Source organism: Anolis sagrei, chromosome 8, assembly GCF_037176765.1.
Source record: "Anolis sagrei isolate rAnoSag1 chromosome 8, rAnoSag1.mat, whole genome shotgun sequence".
Classification (NCBI taxonomy): domain Eukaryota; kingdom Metazoa; phylum Chordata; class Lepidosauria; order Squamata; family Dactyloidae; genus Anolis; species Anolis sagrei.
In genome coordinates, this window is record NC_090028.1 from 4492876 (window position 1) to 4514961 (window position 22086).

Here is a 22086-nt window from a genome sequence, read left to right on the forward strand (position 1 = left end):
AGGACTGCTTTGATTGTGTCTTCCTTACCGGCAGAATGGGGTTGGACTGTATGGTCCCAGGACTCTAATTCTATGGTTCTGCTCTTTCTCTGCCACCCAGGAGCCGTTCCAGCGCTTCCTCCACCGAATCCCAGCATTCGCGGACTTCGGACCAGTACTGCCTGTCCTGCTTCCACCCGAGGCGCAACTCTGGGCCACCTTGCGTTGGATGAAGCCGACCTGCAAGATCGTAGAATCACTTGACATCTTCTTTCTGGCTTTCTTTCACTTCTCTTCCCAAAATCTCATGTTCAGGTTGCCTCGCCGAAGCAAAAGACCACCGCTATCTTCCCCCAGAGTTCGGAAACTGAATCCTGAAGGTCTAAAATATGAACCATCACAAAAATATTTTGTAAGCTAGTGAACGCTTCCTGGCAAATCTCCACGTCTGTCCGCTTTCATGCTGCGAGGAGGAAAGGCGACAAGCTGTTCAAGCTCTTTCTCTCTGATGTTATACTTGCTGTCTGAGGATCACACTGCACGCGTCAACGGAAGCAGCGCAGGGAAAGGAAAGCTTATGTTACAATAAATCTGTAAAAGTTGTACGGTGCTGTTTTTGTGCTTCGCGAGTCTGATTTTTCCAGAAAGATAGCCATTAGGTTTTGAAATGGTTCAAAACTCGTTTCAGATGTAGGGGGTGCTGGTGGTTTGGATCTAAAGTCAATTCTGATTTTCACAGAAAAAATAGTTCAAAATTTTTCAAAACTTCCGAGACTTCCGAATCCTTCGTTAATGGTTTCAAAGTGTTATTTCCTGTGTTCATACATTCTAGTTCTCAGGGGCCTGGTGGTCATCCCAATGTACAATAGCTTGCAGGGACATTGAATCACATATATTACATTCTCTGAAGAGCATGTTGTATGATCTTGTAGGGAAACTGTGATATTACGAGTTGGGTGTGTGAAATACTTTGGATGGTCTTTACTTTGAAAAAGTAGTTGTTTTATTCCAGAAGCGGGGGGAGGGGGGGAAGCAAAGGGAAGAAATCCATCCACTCTGGTTTAAATTGCATCTCTTGCCCAAGACTGACTGGGAGGGAAAGGAAACCGAAGGGAATCCATCCACACAGGGTGAAATTGCTTCTCTTGCCCAAGGCTGACCGGGAGGGAAAGGAAACCGAAGGGAATCCATCCACACAGGGTAAAACTGCATCTCTTGCCCAAGGTTGACCGGGAGGGAAAGGAAACCGAAGGGAAGCCATCCACACAGGGTAAAACTGCATCTCTCGCCCAAGGCTGCCCGGGAGGGAAAGGAAACCGAAAGGAATGCATCCACACAGGGTAAAACTGCATCTCTCGCCCAAGGCTGACCGGGAGGGAAAGGAAACCGAAGGGAATCCATCCACTCTGGTTTAAACTGCATCTCTTGCCCAAGACTGACCGGGAGGGAAAGGAAACCGAAGGGAATCCATCCACACAGGGTGAAACTGCTTCTCTTGCCCAAGGCTGATTGGGAGGGAAAGGAAACAGAAGGGAATCCATCCACACAGGGTAAAACTGCATCTCTTGCCCAAGGTTGACCGGGAGCGAAAGGAAACTAAAGTGAATCCATCCACACAGGGTAAAACTGCATCTCTTGCTCATGACTGACTGGGAGGGAAAGGAAACAGAAGGGAATCCATCCACACACGGTAAAACTGTATATCTCGCCCAAGGCTGACTGGGAGGGAAAGGAAACCAAAGGGAATCAATCAACACAGGGTAAAACTACATCTCTCGCCCAAGGTTGACTGGGATCGAAAGGAAACCGAAGGGAATCCATCCACACAATTCCATCATTGGTGGAGTTCATAATGCCCTTTGATTGTAGATGAACTAAATATCCCAGCAACTATACCTCCCAAATGTTCCAGGTCTATTTCCCCCAAACTCCACCAGTGTTCACATTTGGGCATATTGAGTAATTGTACCAAGTTTGGTGCAGGTCCATCATTGTTTGAGTCCACAGAACTCTCTGGATGAAGGTGAACTACAACTCCCAAACTCAAGGTCAATACCTATCAAACTCTTCCAGTATTTTCTGTTGGTGATGGGAGTTCTGTCTGCCAAGTTTGATTCAATTCCATAATTGGTGGAGTTCATAATGCTCTTTGATAGTAGGTGCACTATATATCCCATCAACTTCAACTCCCAAATCTCAAGGTCTATTTTCCCCAAACTCCACCAGTGTTCACATTAGGGCATATAGAGTAATTGTACCAAGTTTGGTCCAGATCCATCACTGTTTGAATCCACAGTACTCTCTGGATGTAGGTGAACTATAACTCCAAAACTCAAGGTCAATGCCTATCAAACCCTCCCAAATGTCCCAGGTCTATTTTCCCCAAACTCCATCAGTGTTCACAATTTGGCATATTGAGTAATCCAGTATTTTCTGTTGGTCATGGGAGTTCTGTGTGCCAACTCTGGCCCAATTTTATCATTGGTGGAGTTCAGAATGATTGTAGGTGAACTATAAATCCCAGCAACTACAACTCCCAAATGTCAATATTCTATTTTCCCCAAACTCCACCAGTGTTCCCATTTGGGAACACTGAGTTTTCATGCCAAGTTTGGTCAAGATCCATCATTGTTTGTGTCCACAGTGCTCTCTGGATGTAGGTGAACTACAACTTCCAAACTTAAGTCCAATGCCCACCAAACCCTTCCAGTTTGGAAGTTCTGTGTGCCAAGTTTGGTTTTCTTTAGCCATGTTGCCAAACAAAGCAGGAGAAGCCAGGCAGCTTTAGAAAAAAGCTCTCATTTTATTACAGAATGTACACAACACACTCCCGCAACTACAACGTTTTGGAAATGACACCGTAGGCAGCTTCCATGCTCTTGAGGAGCTCAGCAGGCCCAGATTCAGAAGCTCCAGACCCAATTTGGAAAGTCTTGAACCCAGATTTGTACAAAAATAACTCTTTTTGTGAATTTTCTGTTAGAAGAAGGCTCCCTCCAACAAAACTACAAAGCATTTCAGCGTCAAAAACTCATCCCAACCATCATGGGTGCTTTCTCAGTTCTCAGGACCCTCTTGCATCAAACTAGTTGATTCCCGTCCTGCAATTTTTACCGTCCCTTGGAAACAGGGGCAAAAGCACACACATACATACTCTCACTCACACACACGTGCCCTAAGTCACTGAGGTATCACCATGATTTGTCAAAAAAGGGAACGGATCATGCAGACCCACGACGTTCTGTCAATTGAGCTATTTGATGGGAGAGAAATGACATTTTTGCCGGAACGCTCGCATTTTGCACACTGATGTCACACTTTTTCACAGGAAGGAATGACAAAAAAAGAGTGTCAAAGAAGTGACATCATGTTCGAAAAGGAAGCTGTCTCCGCTTTGGTCCTTCCGTCCCTGCAAAATACCAAAAAGTTCCAAAGGCCAAGGAAAAGGCAGTTTTAGGAAGGAGTGATACAAATACAGTCCCACGTCTGGCTGCCAATTGCGGGGCCACTGACTTAGGGGGTCCACCCTGATCCTCCCACATCACATTATAGACCTATATAGCCACCGTGGCTCGAGAAAGCTTTGGTCCGTCCCCGTTGCAATGGCTGCCTCTCGTACGGCTTTTCTTGAGGCAGGAAATCCCCACAGAGCGCCCAAGACCACCACTCACCCAACCCGACCTGACCCGACCGCCTCCTAAGGGACCCAAGGAAGCCAGAGCCACTCGTGGCTTTTCAATGGGTACCCCACTACTAGAGAGCCCATCTCGAGGTTGGCTGTCCCGACGCAGGGTCAGAAGGTGCTCTCCAAGAGGCAGTGGCACCCGCAGCCCGTGGGGCAGACCTCCTGGGTGCGGAACCACTCCATCATGTGGCTGGTGTGCCCCCCGTGACCGCAGGCCAGGCAGACGTTGGAGGAGCCCCGCACGGCCACGTGGCAGATGGCGCACTGGAAGGCAAAGCCCTTGCAGACGGCGCACTGGATGCCCCGCACTTCGCTGCGGCAGTAGCTGCAGTAGACGCCAAACTCTGCCGAGAGAGAGGAGAAGGAAAGAATGCTGAGAGGGACTCGTCTGTCAGAAATATTAAAAATTAAGTAGGTATTTTTAATTTAAAAAAATGTGAGTCAAACACTGAAAGGGTTAAATGGATGCAATGCCTCAGCAAAACCTGCAGTCCAATATAAATAGGTGTGCCTGTAGCTAAGTAGGCCTCAGTGTTAGTTGCCTCAGTATGAGAAAAGCCTCCGTATGAGAAGGTCTCAGTATGAGAAGGCTCCAGTAGTTGTATGTCAGCCTGTGATTGTGTCTGATGTTCATGCTGATGCTCATGATGTTCATGTGCGCTAGCTGTGCCCGTACCTTGGGAAGTCTGACTTGGCCACGGTGGTCCACGCTTTGGTTACATCCCGTTTAGATTACTGCAACGCTCTCTACGTGGGGTTGCCTCTGAAGACTGCCCGGAAGCTCCAACTAGTCCAACGAGTGGCAGCCCGAATACTAACACGAGCGGGGTACAGGGAGCATGCTACTCCTCTGTTGCACCAGCTCCACTGGCTGCCAATTAGCTTCCGAGCACAATTCAAAGTGCTGGTGTTAACCTATAAAGCCCTAAACGACTCTGGCCCAACTTACCTGTCCGAACGTATTCTCCCCTATGAACCATCTAGATCAGTGTTTCTCAACCTGGGGGTCGGGACCCCTGAGGGGGTCACAAGGGAGTGTCAGAGGGGTCACCAAAGATCATCAGAAAACACAGTATTTTCTGTTGGTCATAGGGGTTCCATGTGGGAAGTTTGACCCAATTCTATCATTGGTGGAGTTCAGAATGTTCTTTGATTGTAGTGAATTATAAATCCCAACAACTACAACTCCCAAATGTCAAGGTCTATTTTCCCCAAACTCCACCAGTTTTCACATTTGGGCATATTGAGTATTTGTGCCAAGTTTGGTCCAGATCCATCATTGTGTGAGTCCACAGTGCTCTCTGAATATAGGTGAACTACAACTCCCAAACTCAATGTCAATGCTCACCAAACCCTTCCAGTGTTTTCTGTTGGCATGGGAGTTCTGTGTGCCCAATTTCATTCAATTCAATCGCTGGTGGAGTTCAGAATGCTCTTTGATTATAGGCGAACTATAAATCCCAGCAACTACAACTCCCAAATGACAAACTCAACCTCACCAGTATTCATATTTGGGCGTATTGAGTATTTGTGCCAAATTTGTTCCAGTGAATGAAAATACATCCTGCATATCAGATATTTATGTTATGATTTATAACAGTAGTAAAATGACTGTTATGAAGTAGCAATAAAATCAATGTTATGGTTGGGGGTCACCACAACATGAGGAACTGTATTAAGGGGCCACGGCATTAGGAAGGTTGAAAACTACTGATCTAGATTGTTAAGATCGTCTGGAGGGGCCCTGCTCTCGGTCCCACCGGCCTCACAAGCGCATCTGGTGGGGACGAGAGACAGGGCCTTCTCGGTGGTGGCCCCTTGGCTCTGGAACTCTCTCCCGCTGGAGATCAGAACTGCCCCCTCTATCTTGACGTTCAGGAAACAGGTGAAAACTTGGCTGTGGAAATTGGCATTCAACGAGCGAGTCAATATTCTGTGATATGGATGGGTGATGATGAATGACGAACAACGATTTTATTGTGACGACTGACCATTGTAATTATTTGACTGCATTGCTATTTTAATGTGTTAGCTTAATATGTAATATGATGTTTTTAATGATTGTTTGTGATATTACTGTTGGAAACCGGCCCGAGTCCCTCGACAGAGGTGAGAAGACCGGTATACAAAACTGCTAAATAAATAATAAATAAATAAATGTTGATGCTCATGATGGGAATGAGGATGGCGTTCCTGAAGATGGGCCTGGCGATAAAGGTTTGCTTGGGCCAGAGTTAAGTTCTGAGGAGAGGCCCGAGCAAGGCCACATTCCTGGGAGAGACCTTTCACCACTTTTCTCAGATTTGCCAGGTGCAGGAGTTAATTAATTAATTAATTAATTAATTCACAGCTTTTATATTCCGCCCTTCTCACCCCGCGGGGAGAGCCCCCGGTGGCGCAGTGGGTTAAACCCCTTTGCCGGCAGGACTGAAGACCGACAGGTCGCAGGTTCGAATCCGGGGAGAGGTGGATGAGCTCCCTCTATCAGCTCCAGCTCCTCATATGGGGACATGAGAGAAGCCTCCCACAAGGATGATAAAAACATCAAAATCATCCTGGCGTCCCCTGGGCAACATCCTTGCAGACAGTCAATTCTCTCACACCAGAAGCGACTTGCAGTTTCTCAAGTCGCTCCTGACACAACAAAAACAAAAACAAAAACAAAAAAGCCCGCAGGGAACTCAGGGCGGGTTACAGTGTACACATATATGGCACATATATGTGTGTGTACACAGTGTACACATATATGGCAAACATTCAATGCCAATTTTTGACATACAACATATAGAGACATACACAGAGGCTATTTAACTTTTTCTGGCCGCCAGGGGAGCTGTCGCTTTCATCGTCCATCTGCGACACTGATGAAGTACTTCCGCATTCCCCGCATGCTTTTTGCTGGAGTGCTTGCTGGAGACTTTTTTTATGGCCTCATAAATTAGTTAATTTAGCCTCCCCACACTTTAAGGTGGTACCTAGTTTTCCTACTTGACAGATGCACCTGTCTTTCGGGTTGCATAGGTCGACAACAGGCTACACAATTGGTTGGAAACCCACTCCAACCCGGGCTGGCTTCGAACTCATGACCTTTTGGTCAGAGTGATCTTAATGAAGCTGACACTCAGCCACTGTGCCACAATCCCGGTGGGAGAGGATAGTCAAACCTTGGACAGAAAGCAAAGTTTTAGTAAATAGAGACAGAACTTTCAGAGACTGGGGCATTTGGTTTATCTACAGTAGTGGCTCTCAACCTGGGGTCCCCAGATGTTTTTGGCCTTCAACTCCCAGAAATCCTAACAGCTGGTAAACTGACTGGAATTTCTGGGAGTTGTAGGCCAAAAACATCTGGGGACCCCAGGTTGAGAACCACTGATCTACAGCAAAAGGAAGACAACAAACTGTTATCTGGTGGGAAAGTCAAGAAGAATGCTTTCCTTTCAGTTTTGGGTTCTGGAAAGTGTTTATAATGATTCATGGGAGACAGTTGCCTCAGTCGAGTCAACGTTGTTATTTTATCACGATCTTGCTTTCAAGTGCTCTGAGTTTCATGTACCAAGTTTTTAATCAAGCTTAAAGTTTGATGCTGTTTTGTCTCATAGTTTCATGGATTTTTATGTACTAATGGACCTGGTTCCCTTTGAAGTTTATGGATTATTTTGGAATTTGGATTTTTACTATTTTTTACTGCTTTGCCTACATATATTCCATAATAAACTGCTTGCTGATTTTACCAAGCTGGTGTGGTCTTTAAGGTCAGAGGTGTTCCTGCTCTGAGTATGACACCAGTGATAGCTTGCCTCAGTATGAGAACACCTCAGTGTGTGAGAGGCTTTGGTGAGAGAAGCCCCAGTGTGAGAAGAGGCTCTGTGAGAGCAAAGCTGTTTATCTGCATAAGAAAGAAGCCTGGCGTGGAAGCAAAGAAGGAAGTATACTTTATTTGTGTCGTGGAAACCTTGTTCGTGTAAACAGTGCAACCATATTATTTTGCCTTAAAGAAACGCCTCCTGAGGAAGAGATAACATTGGTCTGTGTGTTTTTGTTCTTTTTATCACTTTGGACTACTGGTGCTGGGTCACGCTGATGCTGATAAATTACTCTGCTGTACGTTTATGAGGAGGATTTTTTGTCAATAAGCCCACTTTCTCAACAAAACCTAAACAATGATAGTTTCCCCAAAAATAAGACAATACTCAACTGTGCACTTGGAGACATTTCTCTCTTCTGTCCCCATCCCCCCCCCTTTGTGGATGCCATAAAAATATGCCTTTTTCCAAGAGGGTCTAGAGCCGAACCGTAACTTACCAATGCCCTTGTGAGGGTCCGGGGGGCAAGAGACAAACTTGAGCACTTCGGCTCGCTTCTCCCTCAGGCCCCAGCGATATAGGATTTCTCCGTAGCACTTCTTGAAGTCGTCAAATTGCTGGGCGTTGGCCGGATCCAGAAGCCTGGAGAAGGAAGGCAGAGCTCTGTCTCAGGAGAAATGGAAGCTGAAGAGCACTGTACCCATGGCAGGCATGGGCAAACTTTGGCCCTCCAGGGGTTTTGGACCTTCCTGGAGTGGTCTAAAGTTGGGAACACTCTTAAGTCAAGGCTTCACTGGAATTGCAAATCATAATTACTGCAATAGCAGACCTCACAACCTCTGAGGATGCTTGCCATAGATGCAAGCGAAATGTCAGGAGAGAATGCTTCTAGAACATGGCCATATAGCCTAAAAAACCTACAAGAAACCAATGATTCCGGCCATGAAAGCCTTCGACAATACATTAAACCATATTTAAACAAATGAATATCTGGCAGGCATTGCCATGGAAAAGGTGTGCACAACATGTAGATCACCAGGTGCTTGGGTCTCCCAACTCCCAGAAGCCTCTATTTTCAGCTTGTCCGATGGTCAGGAATTCCGGGAGCTGAAGCACAAAACACCTGGAGGGATCAAAGGTTGTGTAGGCCTGCCATTGAGTCTCACTAGAGCATCAGAGGATATATTTTGCCAGATGTGGGAAAGTGACGCTCTTTGGGCCCCTTCCAACCTTTTGTTCCTGTCGTGCTGGTCCTTCTCTCGATCTCGGTGGTCGGCGTAGGCCAAATTCCCAAAGCGGAAGTCTTCGGGCGATGATTCGCACCAGGCCGGAGTGTGTTCCGCCTCTTTGTTAACTGCTGCTGGGATCAAAGAGTTGCCTTATGAAGCAAAGGACAACCAAGATGGCCAAACGTTTCCATCTACATTCCTTTTTTTGGAATCGGCACTACCACTGTGTATGTCGGCTGTCCGCCTTTCTTACTGCAGTATGAAATAAACCTTTTATGGACTTATTACTTTGGGGAACTATCTTACTTTCCTATAAGCATTTATTTCTTCTGGCTATTTACTAAGTTTCAATAAAAGAAGAGTGAGGGCATTCTCGGTGGTGGCCCCCGTCTCTGGAACTCCCTCCCTAGGGAGATCAGGCAGGCACCCTCCCTAGCCACATTCCGTAAGGAATTAAAGACGTGGATGTTTCGTTGTGCTTTCGATTGACGACTCCTATGACAAATGGCCTGTATCATGACTTGAACTGTCATTCTATCTGATGTCCTAGAATCACAGAATCAAAGAGTTGGAAAAGACCTCACGGGCCATCCAGTCCAACCCCATTCTGCCAAGAAGCAGGAATATTGCATTCAAATCACCCCTGACAGATGGCCATCCAGCCTGTTTAAAAGCTTCCTATATTATATTAACTGATCCTGTTAATTTGCTCTGTTTCCATAGTTTTTCCTATGCCGTTATACATTGTTATCCACCTTACTAAACCACTTTATCCTTTAACTAGTTCATGTAGTGGTTTTCCTCCCCCCCCCCTCCAAAATTAGTCTGCTGTTATTGTTGCTAGCTATTTTTGTTATGTTGTTTTATGCTGTTTTAATTGTTATTGCTTTATTTTAATTGTATTCTGCCTGGGCTTAGGCCCCATGTAAGCTGCCCCGAGTCCCTTCGGGGAGATGGAGGCGGGGTAGAATAATAAAGTTCTTCTTCTTCTTCTTCTTCACTCTTTGTGTGGTGTGTTTTGGAGTAAGAGGGCTCTTTCCTGACCTGGAGTGCAACAAGGGATTTGGAATTAGATGTTGATTCTTTGTGTGAAAATGAAAGTGCTTTAGAAGCTGACAGGCAGAGAAGGGAGGAGGACAGGAGCTCATCTAACACAGGGAGTTGGACAGAGAATCAAGGCTGCTCCTGCGGAGGAAGAATTCCAGGGGAAAACCAAGTCATGGAAAAGGGAGGCCTGGGAAAGAGAGCCAGAGACAGGCTTCTCAAGGCCAACGGTTGTCTTCATGCATTGCTGTCCTTAATTAGGGATAGGAAGGTCTTCGGTTTCAGATCAAGCAACATTGCGATGGAGTAAGAAGCTCCTGCCTTGTTCCTGGTGATATCTTAGCTTCAAGTCAAGTTTCCTAGTCAAGTTTTTCTACCAGTCTTGGGGATTTTACCATGGACTCAAGCTCATGTTTCCTTCCTGGTCTCTTGGATTAATCAAGCTCACGTTTTGGTCCATGTACCTTGGATTACGATCATGCTTTAACCTTTGCATTTGTTGGGACTCGGCCTGTGCTTGAACCTGAGCCTGTGCTTGAACCTGTGAATGTGTTCCAGTCTCCTGTTTCTGTGTCTGATGGGGGGAATGAGGAGGGAAGTCAGTCCCCTGTTGCTTCTGATGTGGGGGATGCTGGGACTGACTCTGAGGTGCAAGATGGAGACACTTTGGTCAATGAATTTCATGCAGACACTGACAAAGAGGAGCATGCGAGGCAAAGGGCAGATTCTCATGAGAATGCTTCTGTCAGGCCTTGGGGAAAAGGTTTACTCTCTTCATCTGTGAGCTTTCCAGATTCGAGTTTGGAAGACAATCTGACACCTGCTAAAGTTAATGAAGAGTCAGATAAGCAGAGTCGGTGGCTGGAGATTAGCCAGAATCGACAAGAGGCCCAATGTTTACGTAGGGCCGAAGAATTTGTCAATTAAAGTCTAAATCTGGGGGAAAGCGAAATCAGTTTTTGGGATTTAAGGTTTGCCTGTAGAAAATATTGCCAGATCAGGCATCATTTGGAAACCAAGTGTAAGGCTCATGGAATCCCTGTTCAAGTGGTCTTTTTTTCATGGGTTTTTCTAGCTTCTTAAAATGACAAACAGCATCTGCTTCTAGTTTGATTCCTATTTGGATATCATTGCCTTGGATTATAATGTCATGTTTTTTGGACAATGTTTTTGATTGCCAAGTTTTGAACACTGTTTTTATCTGGCTGCCTTTGAATGCCTCATTGCTTTTTGAAACCTTATCTATCTTTACAAACATTTATTTCTACTGGCTTTTTTGCTAAGCTTTAATAAAAAGGATTGTACCTTCACTCAACGTGTGGTGTGTTTATAGTCAGAGGGGCTAGTTCCTGTTCTGGAGTGCAACACCATTGGAGATTTATCTCTGGCTTTTTTGGGACTCTATTCTCTCTTTATATATTTGGATTTCTACTCTTTTTCTGTGTGTATTTTATCAATAAACTGTTTATTACTATGTGTGGCTTCCTGGTGAGTACTTGAGCAAGATGAACCCTAGGCTGGATTTAGAAATTGAGGTGCACATTAGATTTGATGGTGCATTAGACTCGAACACATATGGGTAGATGTGCAGAAGTGCCAAGAAGTAAAGACCTTAAACTTATTATCTGTTGAGGCTCAGCGTCTTGGCAGTGAAACTACTACCGGTTGTAGGAGAAGGAGGAGTGATGCTGAGTCAGAGCTGCATCAGCGTCAGCTGAAGCGTATTCGAGATATTATTTTGGCATCTAGAGACATGGAAGATTTTGCAGGGTTTGGACCCGAGGATTTGGAGGAATTGGATTACTGGGGAGTAAAGTGGGTTGCCAGTGAGTCTGATAGTGATGAAGAAACTATGAGTAAATGGCTTAAAGATACAGCTGACAATTCCAGTTCAGATGAACTGGAAGCCAGTAATGGGGAAATGGAGGAGGAATTGGACTGGACTCGGGTTAGGGAAATTCAGGACATATGTACACAGCCCACGTCTAGTGATGAGTTTGAGGGATTCCAAGATACATGGCAGGCAGGTACATCTTGGCAGGATCCTGGTTTGGATCAACGCTGGCAGAGATGGCGGAGTAACGAGCCAGCAGCTGAAGGAAATGACCCAGATGCTAGTGATGAGGATCAATCTAGCGATAGCGATTGCTAATAAAATGGGGGTTCTGGGATGTGTAGCTTTGCAGAGGACAAAGCGTTGCATCGGGTGTCTTGTTCTGCCTAACCTTCATTTGGGTCCTGGGAATCCAGCTATCTTGTCTTCGTGTACCTTGATTTCGGACTGGAACTACGTGAGTGACTTCGCCTTGCCCCTGCTTTTGGAACGTCTCTGGACCACGTCATCTGCCTGCCGGACTTTGTTTGTTGCCTGTCTCCGTTATCGACCAAGGACTGTTTGACTCCGCTTTTGTCACTGTTTGTTTTTTGCTCCAGCTTTCCCTTTTCCTGAGACTGAGTCCTGTTATTGTTTACCTGCACGAAGCTCCTTTTGTTTTGCTAAGTAGTATTGCTGGTTAAGTGCTGCTAGCCTGTTAAAGACTCATTAAAGACTTTTGTTAACCCTTAATCTGCTGTGTTGGGCAATCTTTGGGACCTGAGTCACAACATTATCATGCCAAATACGTACACTATGATACAAACAAATAAAACTTGGGAAGTGAGATATCTAGGACCAATGGGAAGATGCAAGATCACCTCCCTGATGGAAAAGGGCTCATCAGTTTACCTATATTCCAGCTGCTGGTGCTAAGCCCGGGGTCCGACATGCTGGAACAAGACCCTGAGGAGGTGAAGCTGGGCTGCCGGGAGAGAAAGGAAACAGCATCACAGGCGGAATAGACGTAGATTGGGAAGGGAAGGGAGGGAAGCGACAAAATTGACCCGTACATATCGGCTGTGGCTGGAGATGCGCTGGGGCAGGAGTCCAGTGGGGCTGAGGGATCCCTGGGGCCTGGCCTGGGCCTCAAAGATGCTGCACAGCATGGCCAGGGTCTGCACGTCGTGGAGCTGGCAGTAATAGGCCACCCTGCAAAGGAGAGAACAACAGCCATGAGGAAAGGCTGCAACATCTGGACTTATGAGCTAGAAAGGAAAGAAGGACAGCTGAGGGACATGGTAGACTGAAGAGGGGAGCCAATGTATTTACTTGAATCTAGCACTCACTTATTTTGGCTAAATCACTTGGCCAAAATTTGAATATTGGTGGGGTCGATTTGTCATTTGGGAGTTGTAGTTGCTGGGATTTATAGTTCACCTACAATCAAAGAGCATTCTGAACTCCACCAACAATGCAATTGAACCAAACTTGGTACACAGACAAACAGAAAACACTGGAAGGGTTTAGTGGACATTGGCCTTCAGTTTGGGAGTTGTAGTTCACCTACACCCAGGAAGCACTGTGGACTCAAACAATGATGGATCTGGACCAAAATTGGCATGAACACTCAATATGCCAAAATACGAACACTGGTAGAGTTTTGGGAAAGTAGACCTTGATATTTGGGAATTGTAGTTACTGGGATTTATAGTTCATCTACAATCAAAGGGCATTCTGAACCCCACCAGTGATAGAATTGGGCCAACCTTGGCGCAAAGAACCCCCATGACCAACAGAAAATACTGTGTTTTCTGATGGTGATCCGCCCTGAGTCCCCTGCAAGGCGAGAAGGGTGGAATATAAATACTGTAAATAAATAAAATAAATAAAACACTTTTCTGTCTGTTACATGGTCAGAGTCTTTCATTATATGGGGTACTTGCAAATCTCCCACGCAGCAGTTCAGATGGGAGAACACTGCACCTTGATTGGGAAAACAATGGTCTCTGGTGACGTCTCTGACACCCCCCAGGGGTGTCAGGAGAAACACTGTCTTGGAGTTTCTATTTGAGGGATGTCATCTGTAATTTAGTTGTCACAGCTCAATGCTATGGGATGCTGGAATTTGTTGTTTGGTGAGAGATCTGCACTACTTGGCAGAGAAGGCTCTAAGCCTTTTAAAACTACAGCCCCCATGATTCCATAGCATCAAACCAAGGCAGTTAAAGTGGATTCATTCTAAGGCATAGAGGCTTACAAAGACTCCAGGAGTTGGCGACCAAACGGATGCTGGGCCCAAGGGGTCTCCAAGTCTGGGTCGGAATTCGGGTCGAGGCAGAGGTCGGTGGCTACTGTGGCCAGTGACCAGACCTGGAATAAAATAATAGTAGTAATAATAATAATAATAATAATAATAATAAATAAGATCAGCTCTGATTGACAAAATGATACTGGAGAATTGCAAAAGCCGCAAAACAAACCTCTATACAACTTGGATTGATTACAAAAAAGCATTTGACTTACTGCCACATTGTTGGATTATCAAATGTCTAGATGTCATCGGGGTTTGTGAAAATATTAGAAAATTCACCGAAAATGCAATGAAACAATGGAAAACTAAGTTGTTAGTGGGCAATGAAAGCTATGGAACTATTAACATCAAGAGAGGAATTTTCCAGGGCGACTCACTGTCACCACTGCTGTTCATCATTGCAATGACCCCTCTGTCAGTCATTCTACAGAAAATAAACCTGGGCTACTAAACAGCACAAAATTCACCCAAAATTTCCCACTTGCTGTACATGGATGATCTAAATTATTATTATTTGTTTAGAACTTTTGTATACCGGTCTTCTCACCTCCGTGGAGGGACTCAGGCCGGTTTCCAACAATAATATCACAAGCAATCGTTTAAAAACATCACATTCCGTAATACACAAACACATTAAAATACCAAAAATACAATCATATAATTACAATGGCCAAGTTGTCACTAAAGCTTTACAGAAATCAAGTCACTGACCAACACAGTCAGAATCTTCAGCACTGACATCAGTATGGAGTTCGGCCTAGACAAATGTGCCCCAGTGGCATTAAAGAAATGTTGTATTTTGTCTGTTTGTTTGCTTTGTTCTGTTAGAAATGTAATATAACTGACTGGTTGCCCTGACACGACAAATAAATAAAATTAAAGAAAGGGAAAATCACTCACAGAGAAGGTATAGAGATGCAAAATGGACAAACCATAAAATGCAAACAGCCTGAAATCTATAAATATCTGGGCATCCTACAGTTGGATAATATCAAGCATGGGCACGTGAAAAATGTGATCAGCAAAGAATATATCCAAAGAGTCAGAAAGGTTTTGAAGAGCAAATTAAATGGCGGAAATTACGATCAAGGCTCTCAACCCCTGGGCCATCCCCGTCATTAGATACACGGCTGAGATTGTGAACTGGAGACAAGCAGAGCTGGAGGATCTGGACAGAAAAACAAGACAACAGATGACAATCCACTACACATGACAACCGCATAGTGATGTCGACATACTTGACCTGCTCAGAAAATCAGGAGGCAGAGAGAAGAGGGCTTCTGCTAGGGAGACCAATGGTACAAGAAGAGAAACATGGACTGGCAGATGATGGGAAAGGCAGTCAAGAACCAACATTGAGGGAAGTCAAGAGTAGTAAACTGCTTCAAGTACAAAAGACAAGGAGGGAATACCATAAAAACACAATCCAGAGCAGAAGAGGAAACTGGCCAAAGAAGGTTCTCTCTCCATGGACAGTTCCTGGGAAAAATTGAGAGCCAAATGGACAAAGAAAAAACATGGCTGTGGCTCACAAATGGGACTCTGAAAAAGGAGGCAAAGGAGGGCCTGATTCTGGCAGCCCAAGAACAAGCCATTCGAACCAAGGCCATCCAAGCCAGAATTGAAAAGTCGACAACAGATCCCAAGTGTAGACTCTGCAAAGAAGCAGAGGAAACAATAGATCACATCCTCAGCTGCTGCAAGAAGATTGCGCACACGGACTACAAGCAGAGGCATAACACTGTTTCTTAGATGATTCATTGGAACTTGTGCCACAAATACCATCTGCCTGCGACAAAGAACTTGTGAGATCACAAGCCGGAAAAAAATTACACAAAATGAACACGTCAAACGATTCTGGGGCTTCCGGATTTAGACTGACAGAGTTTGGGAGCATAATACTCTTGACCTCACAATAGTGTTAAAAAACAAAGTATGGATTGTCAATGTTGCAATCCCAGGTGACAGCAGGATTGAAGAAAAACAACTGGAAAAGCTGACATGATATGAGGATTTAGAGATTTAGAAATTGCGAAGACTCTGGCACAAACCAGTAAAGGTGGTCCCAGTGGTGATCGGCACACTGGGTGCAGTGCCTCAAGACCTTGGCCTGCACGTAAACACAATCGGCACTGACAAAATTACCTCCTGTCAGCTGCAAAAGGCCACCTTACTGGGATCTGCACGCATTATTTGCCGATACATCACACAGTCCTAGACACCTGGGAAGTGTCCGACGTGTGATCCAATACAACAGCCAGCAGAGCATCTGCTGTGGACTCGTCATGTTTCGAATAATAATAATAACAACAACAACAACTCAAGACACTTGGGAAGTGTCCGATGTGTGATCTAATACAACAGTCAGCCAGCTCATCCCCTGTTTGGGTATCAGCCAGCACGTCAACGACTTAAATCCAGACATAGTTTTCTAAGATCTACAGAGACACTCACTGGAACACCTCAGCAAGCACCTCAACCAATGGCTGATACCAAATGAGAGACTCCCTCCTGGGCACACAGAAGACTGGGCGACTTGGAAGGCACTGAACAGACTGCACTCTGGCACCATGAGATGCAGAGCCAACCTTCAGAAATGGGGCTACAAAGTGGAATCCTCGACATGCGAGTGCGGAGAAGAGCAAACCACTGACCACCTGCTGCAATGTACCCTGAGCCCTGCCACATGCACCATGGAGGACCTCCTTGCGGCAACACCGGAAGTACTCCAAGTGGTCAGATACGGGTCAAAGGACATTTAACCAACTACCAAACTCACAAGTTTTGTATTTTTCTGTTTGTTTGCTTTGTTCTGTTAGAAATGTAATATAATAGACTGGTTGCTCTGACACGACAAATAAATAAATAAATACTCATCTTGTTGTGTTTCTAATAATAATAATAATAATAATAATAATAATAATAATAAGTTTCTCCTGTTGGCTCGAGGCAGAGTACAACAAATTAAAAAACAAATGAACATACAAATACAAATAAAGAAGGTGAAACGACAAAGTGCCAGGATCCCAGAGATGGAAAGTAATGCAAGGGGTCCAGAGATGTCCTTCACTGACACAGGCTTCTCACTGCAGAATGTCCCCCAGGCAGTTATTACCTGCAAGAGATCTCTCCGCCCGACGGTCAACGCTGAGGATGCGTTCTTCTGGCAGGTCTCCTGGATGTCAGCCACGTTGAGTCTGAGAGGGACAAAGAAAGGCAACCGGTGGAAAAGAGGATGAGGCCAAAGCTCTCTCCCTTGTCTTCCGTGGAACCACCAATTTCTCTCCACCATTCCCTTTGGAGATATGAGCTAAATAACACTATGTGACAAGTAAAACAGCATGGAAAAGAAAATCCACCAAGTAGGGATGCTATATTAATTTTAATATTTATGCGCTATGCTAAAATCTATATAAATAAAAATGTAATGTTCGTTTGTGGGATTAACGTAACTTAAAAACCATTGGACGAATGGCTGCCAAATTTGGCCACAAGATACCTACTAACCCAAGGAGTGAATATCACTCAAAAAAAAAAGTGTCATTTTGGAGTTGTAGTTCTTGGGATTTATAGTTATCCTAAAATCAAAGAGCATTCTGAACTCCACAAATGATGGAATTGAACCAAACGTGGCACACAGAACTCCCATTACCAACAGAAAATACTGGATTACTCAATATGCCAAAATGTGAACACTGGTCACTACCATGACCAATAGACAATACTAGAAGCGTTTGGGGGGCATTGACGTTCCGTTTGGGAGTTGTAGTACATCTACATCCAGAGAGCACTGTGAAATCAATCAATGATGGATCTGGACCAAACTTGGCATGAATATGCCATATGCCCAACTAGGAACACAAATGGAGTTTTGGGGAAATAGACCTTGACATTTGGGAGTTGTATTTACTGGGATGTATAGTTCACCTACAATCAAAGAGCATTCTGAACCCCACGAGCAATAGAATTGGGGCAAACTTCCCACACAGAACCCCTATGACCAATAGAAAATACTTAAGGTCATCCAGTCCAACTCCCTTCACTAGCGCAAGAAAACGTAATCAAATACTGTTTACCCACAAGCATAAAGAAATTACATATATTAGAAACCAACACTTTCTCATTACTTTTTTTTACAGAACACCAGACTGGGCCGCAGCAACGTGTGACAGGGGACCGCTAGTAATGTATAAATATTAAAATTAATATAGCGTCCCTATTTCGCGAATTTTCACTTATCGCGGGTGGCCCTGGAATGGATCACCCACAATAAGTGAGGGAAGACTGTATTCTTCATTTCTGCCAGGGATCTTCTGTATAATGGAGGTAATAAAAACAGATCAAATATCCTTACAGAAGTGACATTGTTACAGGACATGCATTGGACTCCTCTGTACTCACATGTACAGTTCCCCGAGCGATTTGTGGACCGGGAGCAGGCACGAGATGTCCTGGATGATCACTTTCCCGGCGGCTTTGATGGGCCGGTTGCTGGCGTCAGTCCCTTCCCGTTTGCTCTTCCATCTTCGCGATTTCTGCCAGGGATGGGACAGGTGGTTAGCAAAGAAAGATGGAGTTCAGCACCTTCTTTTAAAGTGGCCAAGCTTTGGAAAAACAGCAGCCTGCATCCTGCAAAGCTCTGCCATCCAAAAAGACAAGAGTAGCTAAGACACAGATGGGACTCCAAAGCAGGGAGTCAAAACAGCAGCAAGAGAGAGGGATTTACGGGCAGAGGACAGGAGGCAACTGAAGCAGAAATTGAAGGAATTGCTTTATACTGAGTCAAGTCATCAGTCTAACTCAAAGCCAGGAGTCCCAGCCAAAGAGAGCCTTACCTGGAAATAGCTGCCTATAGAGGACCGGGCTGTGGCGCAGCGAGCTGATAAGCCAGCTGCATTAAGCCACTACTGATTTAATGAGTTCGAAGCCAGCCCAGGTCGGAGTGAGCTTCCGGCCATTAGTCTAGCTTGCTGTCGACCTATGCAGCCCAAAAGACAGTTGCATCTGTCAAGTAGGAAATATAGGGGAGAATAATTTAACTAATTCACAACACCATAAAACCTTCCAGCGTGCAAAAGAATGAGGAAGTACTGTGATCCAGCATGAGATTTTAAATCCTGAAACCGAGCAGTCTGTGTCTCCAGCAGCTAGTGAAGGCCACATTCCAGAGAAGGGCCCAGATGCTGCTGAGAAGCCTTTCTGTAGGGAAGCAAGGTCAGCATCTGTCATGTAGGAAATTTAGTTACCGCTTTATGCGGGGAGGATAATTTAACTAATTCACAACACCATAAAACCTTCCAGCAGCGTGCAGAAGAATGAGGAAGTACTCCGTCAAAGGACTCGGGGTCACAAATGGACAGTGAAGCAGCAGCTCCCCCTGTGGCTGGAATCAAGCAGATTCGAGCATACCCTCATGCAGCCAAAATGCTGGAGTGTTAAATGCCTCTGTGTCTGTCTATATATGTTGTATGCCTAAACTCGACTGATGAGATTGTTTTATAGTTTTAATAACTGTTTTGATATTTGGTAATGTACTGTTTTTAATATGATTTATGTTTAAAGTGTGGTTTTACTACTGTAGTTGTAAGGCATCGAATTTTTGCCATTATCTATGTGTAAACCGCTTTGAATCCCCTTAGGGATGAGAAAAGCGGTATATAAATATTGTGAATAAATAAATAAATGGCATTTAATGTTGCATCTGTCATGTAGGAAATTTAGGTACTGCTTATGTGGGGAGGCTAATTTAACTAATTTACGACGCTATAAAAATTTCCAGCAGCGTGCAAAAGAATGAGGAAGTACTCCATCGGTGTTGCAAGTGGATGGTAAAGGGACAGCTCCCTCTGGTGGCCAGAATTTGAGCATAGCCTCATGAAGCTGGAAAGTTAAATAGCCTCTGTGTGTCTGTCTATATATGTTGTGTGACTATGGCATTGAATGTTTGCCATGTATATGAGCATTGTAATCTGCCCTGAGTCCCCTGCGGGGTGAGAAAGCTGGAATATAAATTCTGTAAATAAATTAATAATAATAAATATAGTGATATGTAAAATTATATTAGAATATAAATATAATATAATTAGCTGTACCCGCCACCACGCGTTGCTGTGGCCAATCTTCTCTCCATCTTTCTCTCCTTCTTCACTCCCTCTTTTCTTCCTTTCTTCCCTTTTCTTCCTTCCTTCCTTCTCTACCTCTTTCCTCCCTCCCTCCTTTTCTTTTCCTTTATCTTTCTCTCCTTTCTTCCTTCTCTACCTCTTTCCTTCCTTCCTTCGCTTTTTGCTTCCATCCTTCTTTCTCTCTTTCCTTCCCTCTTTCTTTCTTTCTTTCTCCCCATCCTTCCCTCTCTCTTCCTTCCCTTTTTTCTGTATCGTCATTTAGCTTTTCATCATTTAGCTTTTTTGGGCTTTTCAAGTCCTTTCCACTGTTTTTTGGAGGGGTTTTATGAATGATGGTCACTCGTTGGTCTATTAGGGGTGTAGAGTCCAAATTTCGTGTCAATTCGTCCAGTGTTTTTTGAGTTAAGTTAATCCCACAAATGAACACTACATTTTTATTTATATAGATACAATAATATAATTATAATATAATTAATAAGTTCGAAGCCAGCCCAGGTCGGAGTGAGCTTTCGACCAATTGTGTAGCTTGTTGTCGACCTTTGCAACCCGAAAGACACTTGCATCTCTCAAGTAGGAAAATTAGGTACCACCTATGTGTGGGGAGGCTAATTTAACTAATTTATGAGGCCATAAAAAGGAGTCCAGCAAAGCACTCCAGCAAAAAACATGCGGGGAATGCAGAAGTACTTCATCAGTGTCGCAGATGGAGGATGAAAGCAACAGCTCCCCTGGCAGCCAGAAAAGTTAAATAGCCTCTGACTGTTGTGTGTCTTGGCATTGAATGTTTGCCATGTATATGTACATTGTAATCCGCCCTGAGTCCCCTGCAGGGTGAGAAGGGCGGAATATAAATACGGTAAATAAATAAATAAATAAAATTAATAATCATTTTTAAATTTATTCTTTTAAGGGCCAGGGTCCCATTTGCCATTTCCTGAATTGTAAAAGTGCTCTGCCACTGAGCAGCAATGCTTGGCCCTGGATCCAATCCCTGCATAGGTTTGAAGGAAAGATTCCTCCCAGCTACAGTCCTGATTTTAGAGATTTTTTACTCCTGGTAGCCAGATTTTGTTCATTCTCATGGTTTCCTCCTTTCTGTTGAAATTGTCCACATGTTTGTGGATTTCAATGGCTTCTCTGTGTAGTCTGACATGGTGGTTGTCAAAGTGGTCCAGCATTGCTGTGTTCTCGAATAGTATTCTGTGTCCAGGTTGGTTCATCAAATGCTCTGCCATAGCTGAGTTCTCTGGTTGATGAACTTGATGAACCAACACTTGAGTCAGTGTAATATAATAGCTTGAATACTGGACTACTGCTTTGGCAAACAGGGTCCGAATCCCTGCTTGGCCATAGTAACCCACTGGATTACAATCGGAATGTCACACTCTCTCAGCTTCAGAGGGAGGTGTCATGTATCATGTTCTGCAATTGGTGGTGGTTGGTGGTGGTAGGTCTAGCAATTGGTGATGGAAGGGTTTGATGAGGAGATATTGGGGAAATATAGATATTGATTGATTGATCTATGCATAAAATCTTATGTACCTTACAAACACTGAAATGCATAGAAAAATCTCTCTCTGTGAGTAAGAAACCCAAGCTGACAAGCAGGCTACATCCCAGGCACAGCCAAGAGGAAGGGGGGGGGGGGGATGCTATCTCTACATTCCAGAAGAGAGATAAGTCTGTCCGAGAAGCCCATACTAGGAGCAACAGACTGGTACTAAGAAGCCTCTTGACATCTCAGAGAGGGCCCCTTGATGGATGAGTGTAAGATGCTTGCTCTGCAGCAAGACACAGACATACTTTTTGCATGTAGAAGTTAGAACCTGATATTCCTATGATGCTAGGATGACGTAGGGATGACGATGATTGTATGAAGATGCATGCTCTTTGTTTGCTTGAAGCTGGAAAACTATAAAAGGGCAGTCCGCACCTTGATCGGGACTCTGGTTTGCTTTTGGGACGTGAGTCCCACCAGAGTCGCCAGCTGGATAAATAAAAAGCTGTTCTTTTCTTATCTCCAGAAAGGATGTCTCTTGGTATTATCTCTCCTTTCCCTGCCATTTCAGGTTAATGTAAGTCTTAGTTCTAAAGGGT

At 44.5% G+C, this 22086-nt stretch overlaps 1 protein-coding gene across 3 annotated transcripts in view; it reads right to left on the reverse strand.

Moving 5' to 3' along the window:
• Positions 1-2762: 2762 nt before the first annotated feature.
• The window catches only part of WDR59 (WD repeat domain 59), a 77684-nt gene continuing 58360 nt past the window's right edge, over positions 2763-22086 (reverse strand). For 2 of the 3 annotated variants that reach the window (XM_067470973.1, XM_067470976.1), the window contains 8 exons: positions 18269-18402; positions 16983-17064; positions 13814-13926; positions 12627-12765; positions 12466-12538; positions 8698-8827; positions 7967-8109; positions 2763-4008 (listed from right to left, as the gene is read on the reverse strand). In XM_067470973.1, the coding sequence (XP_067327074.1) occupies positions 3773-4008; positions 7967-8109; positions 8698-8827; positions 12466-12538; positions 12627-12765; positions 13814-13926; positions 16983-17064; positions 18269-18402 (1050 nt within the window). In that variant the 3' untranslated portion in view covers positions 2763-3772. The remainder of the gene's footprint in view (positions 4009-7966; positions 8110-8697; positions 8828-12465; positions 12539-12626; positions 12766-13813; positions 13927-16982; positions 17065-18268; positions 18403-22086) is intronic. The other variant, XM_067470974.1, reaches the window with a different exon arrangement.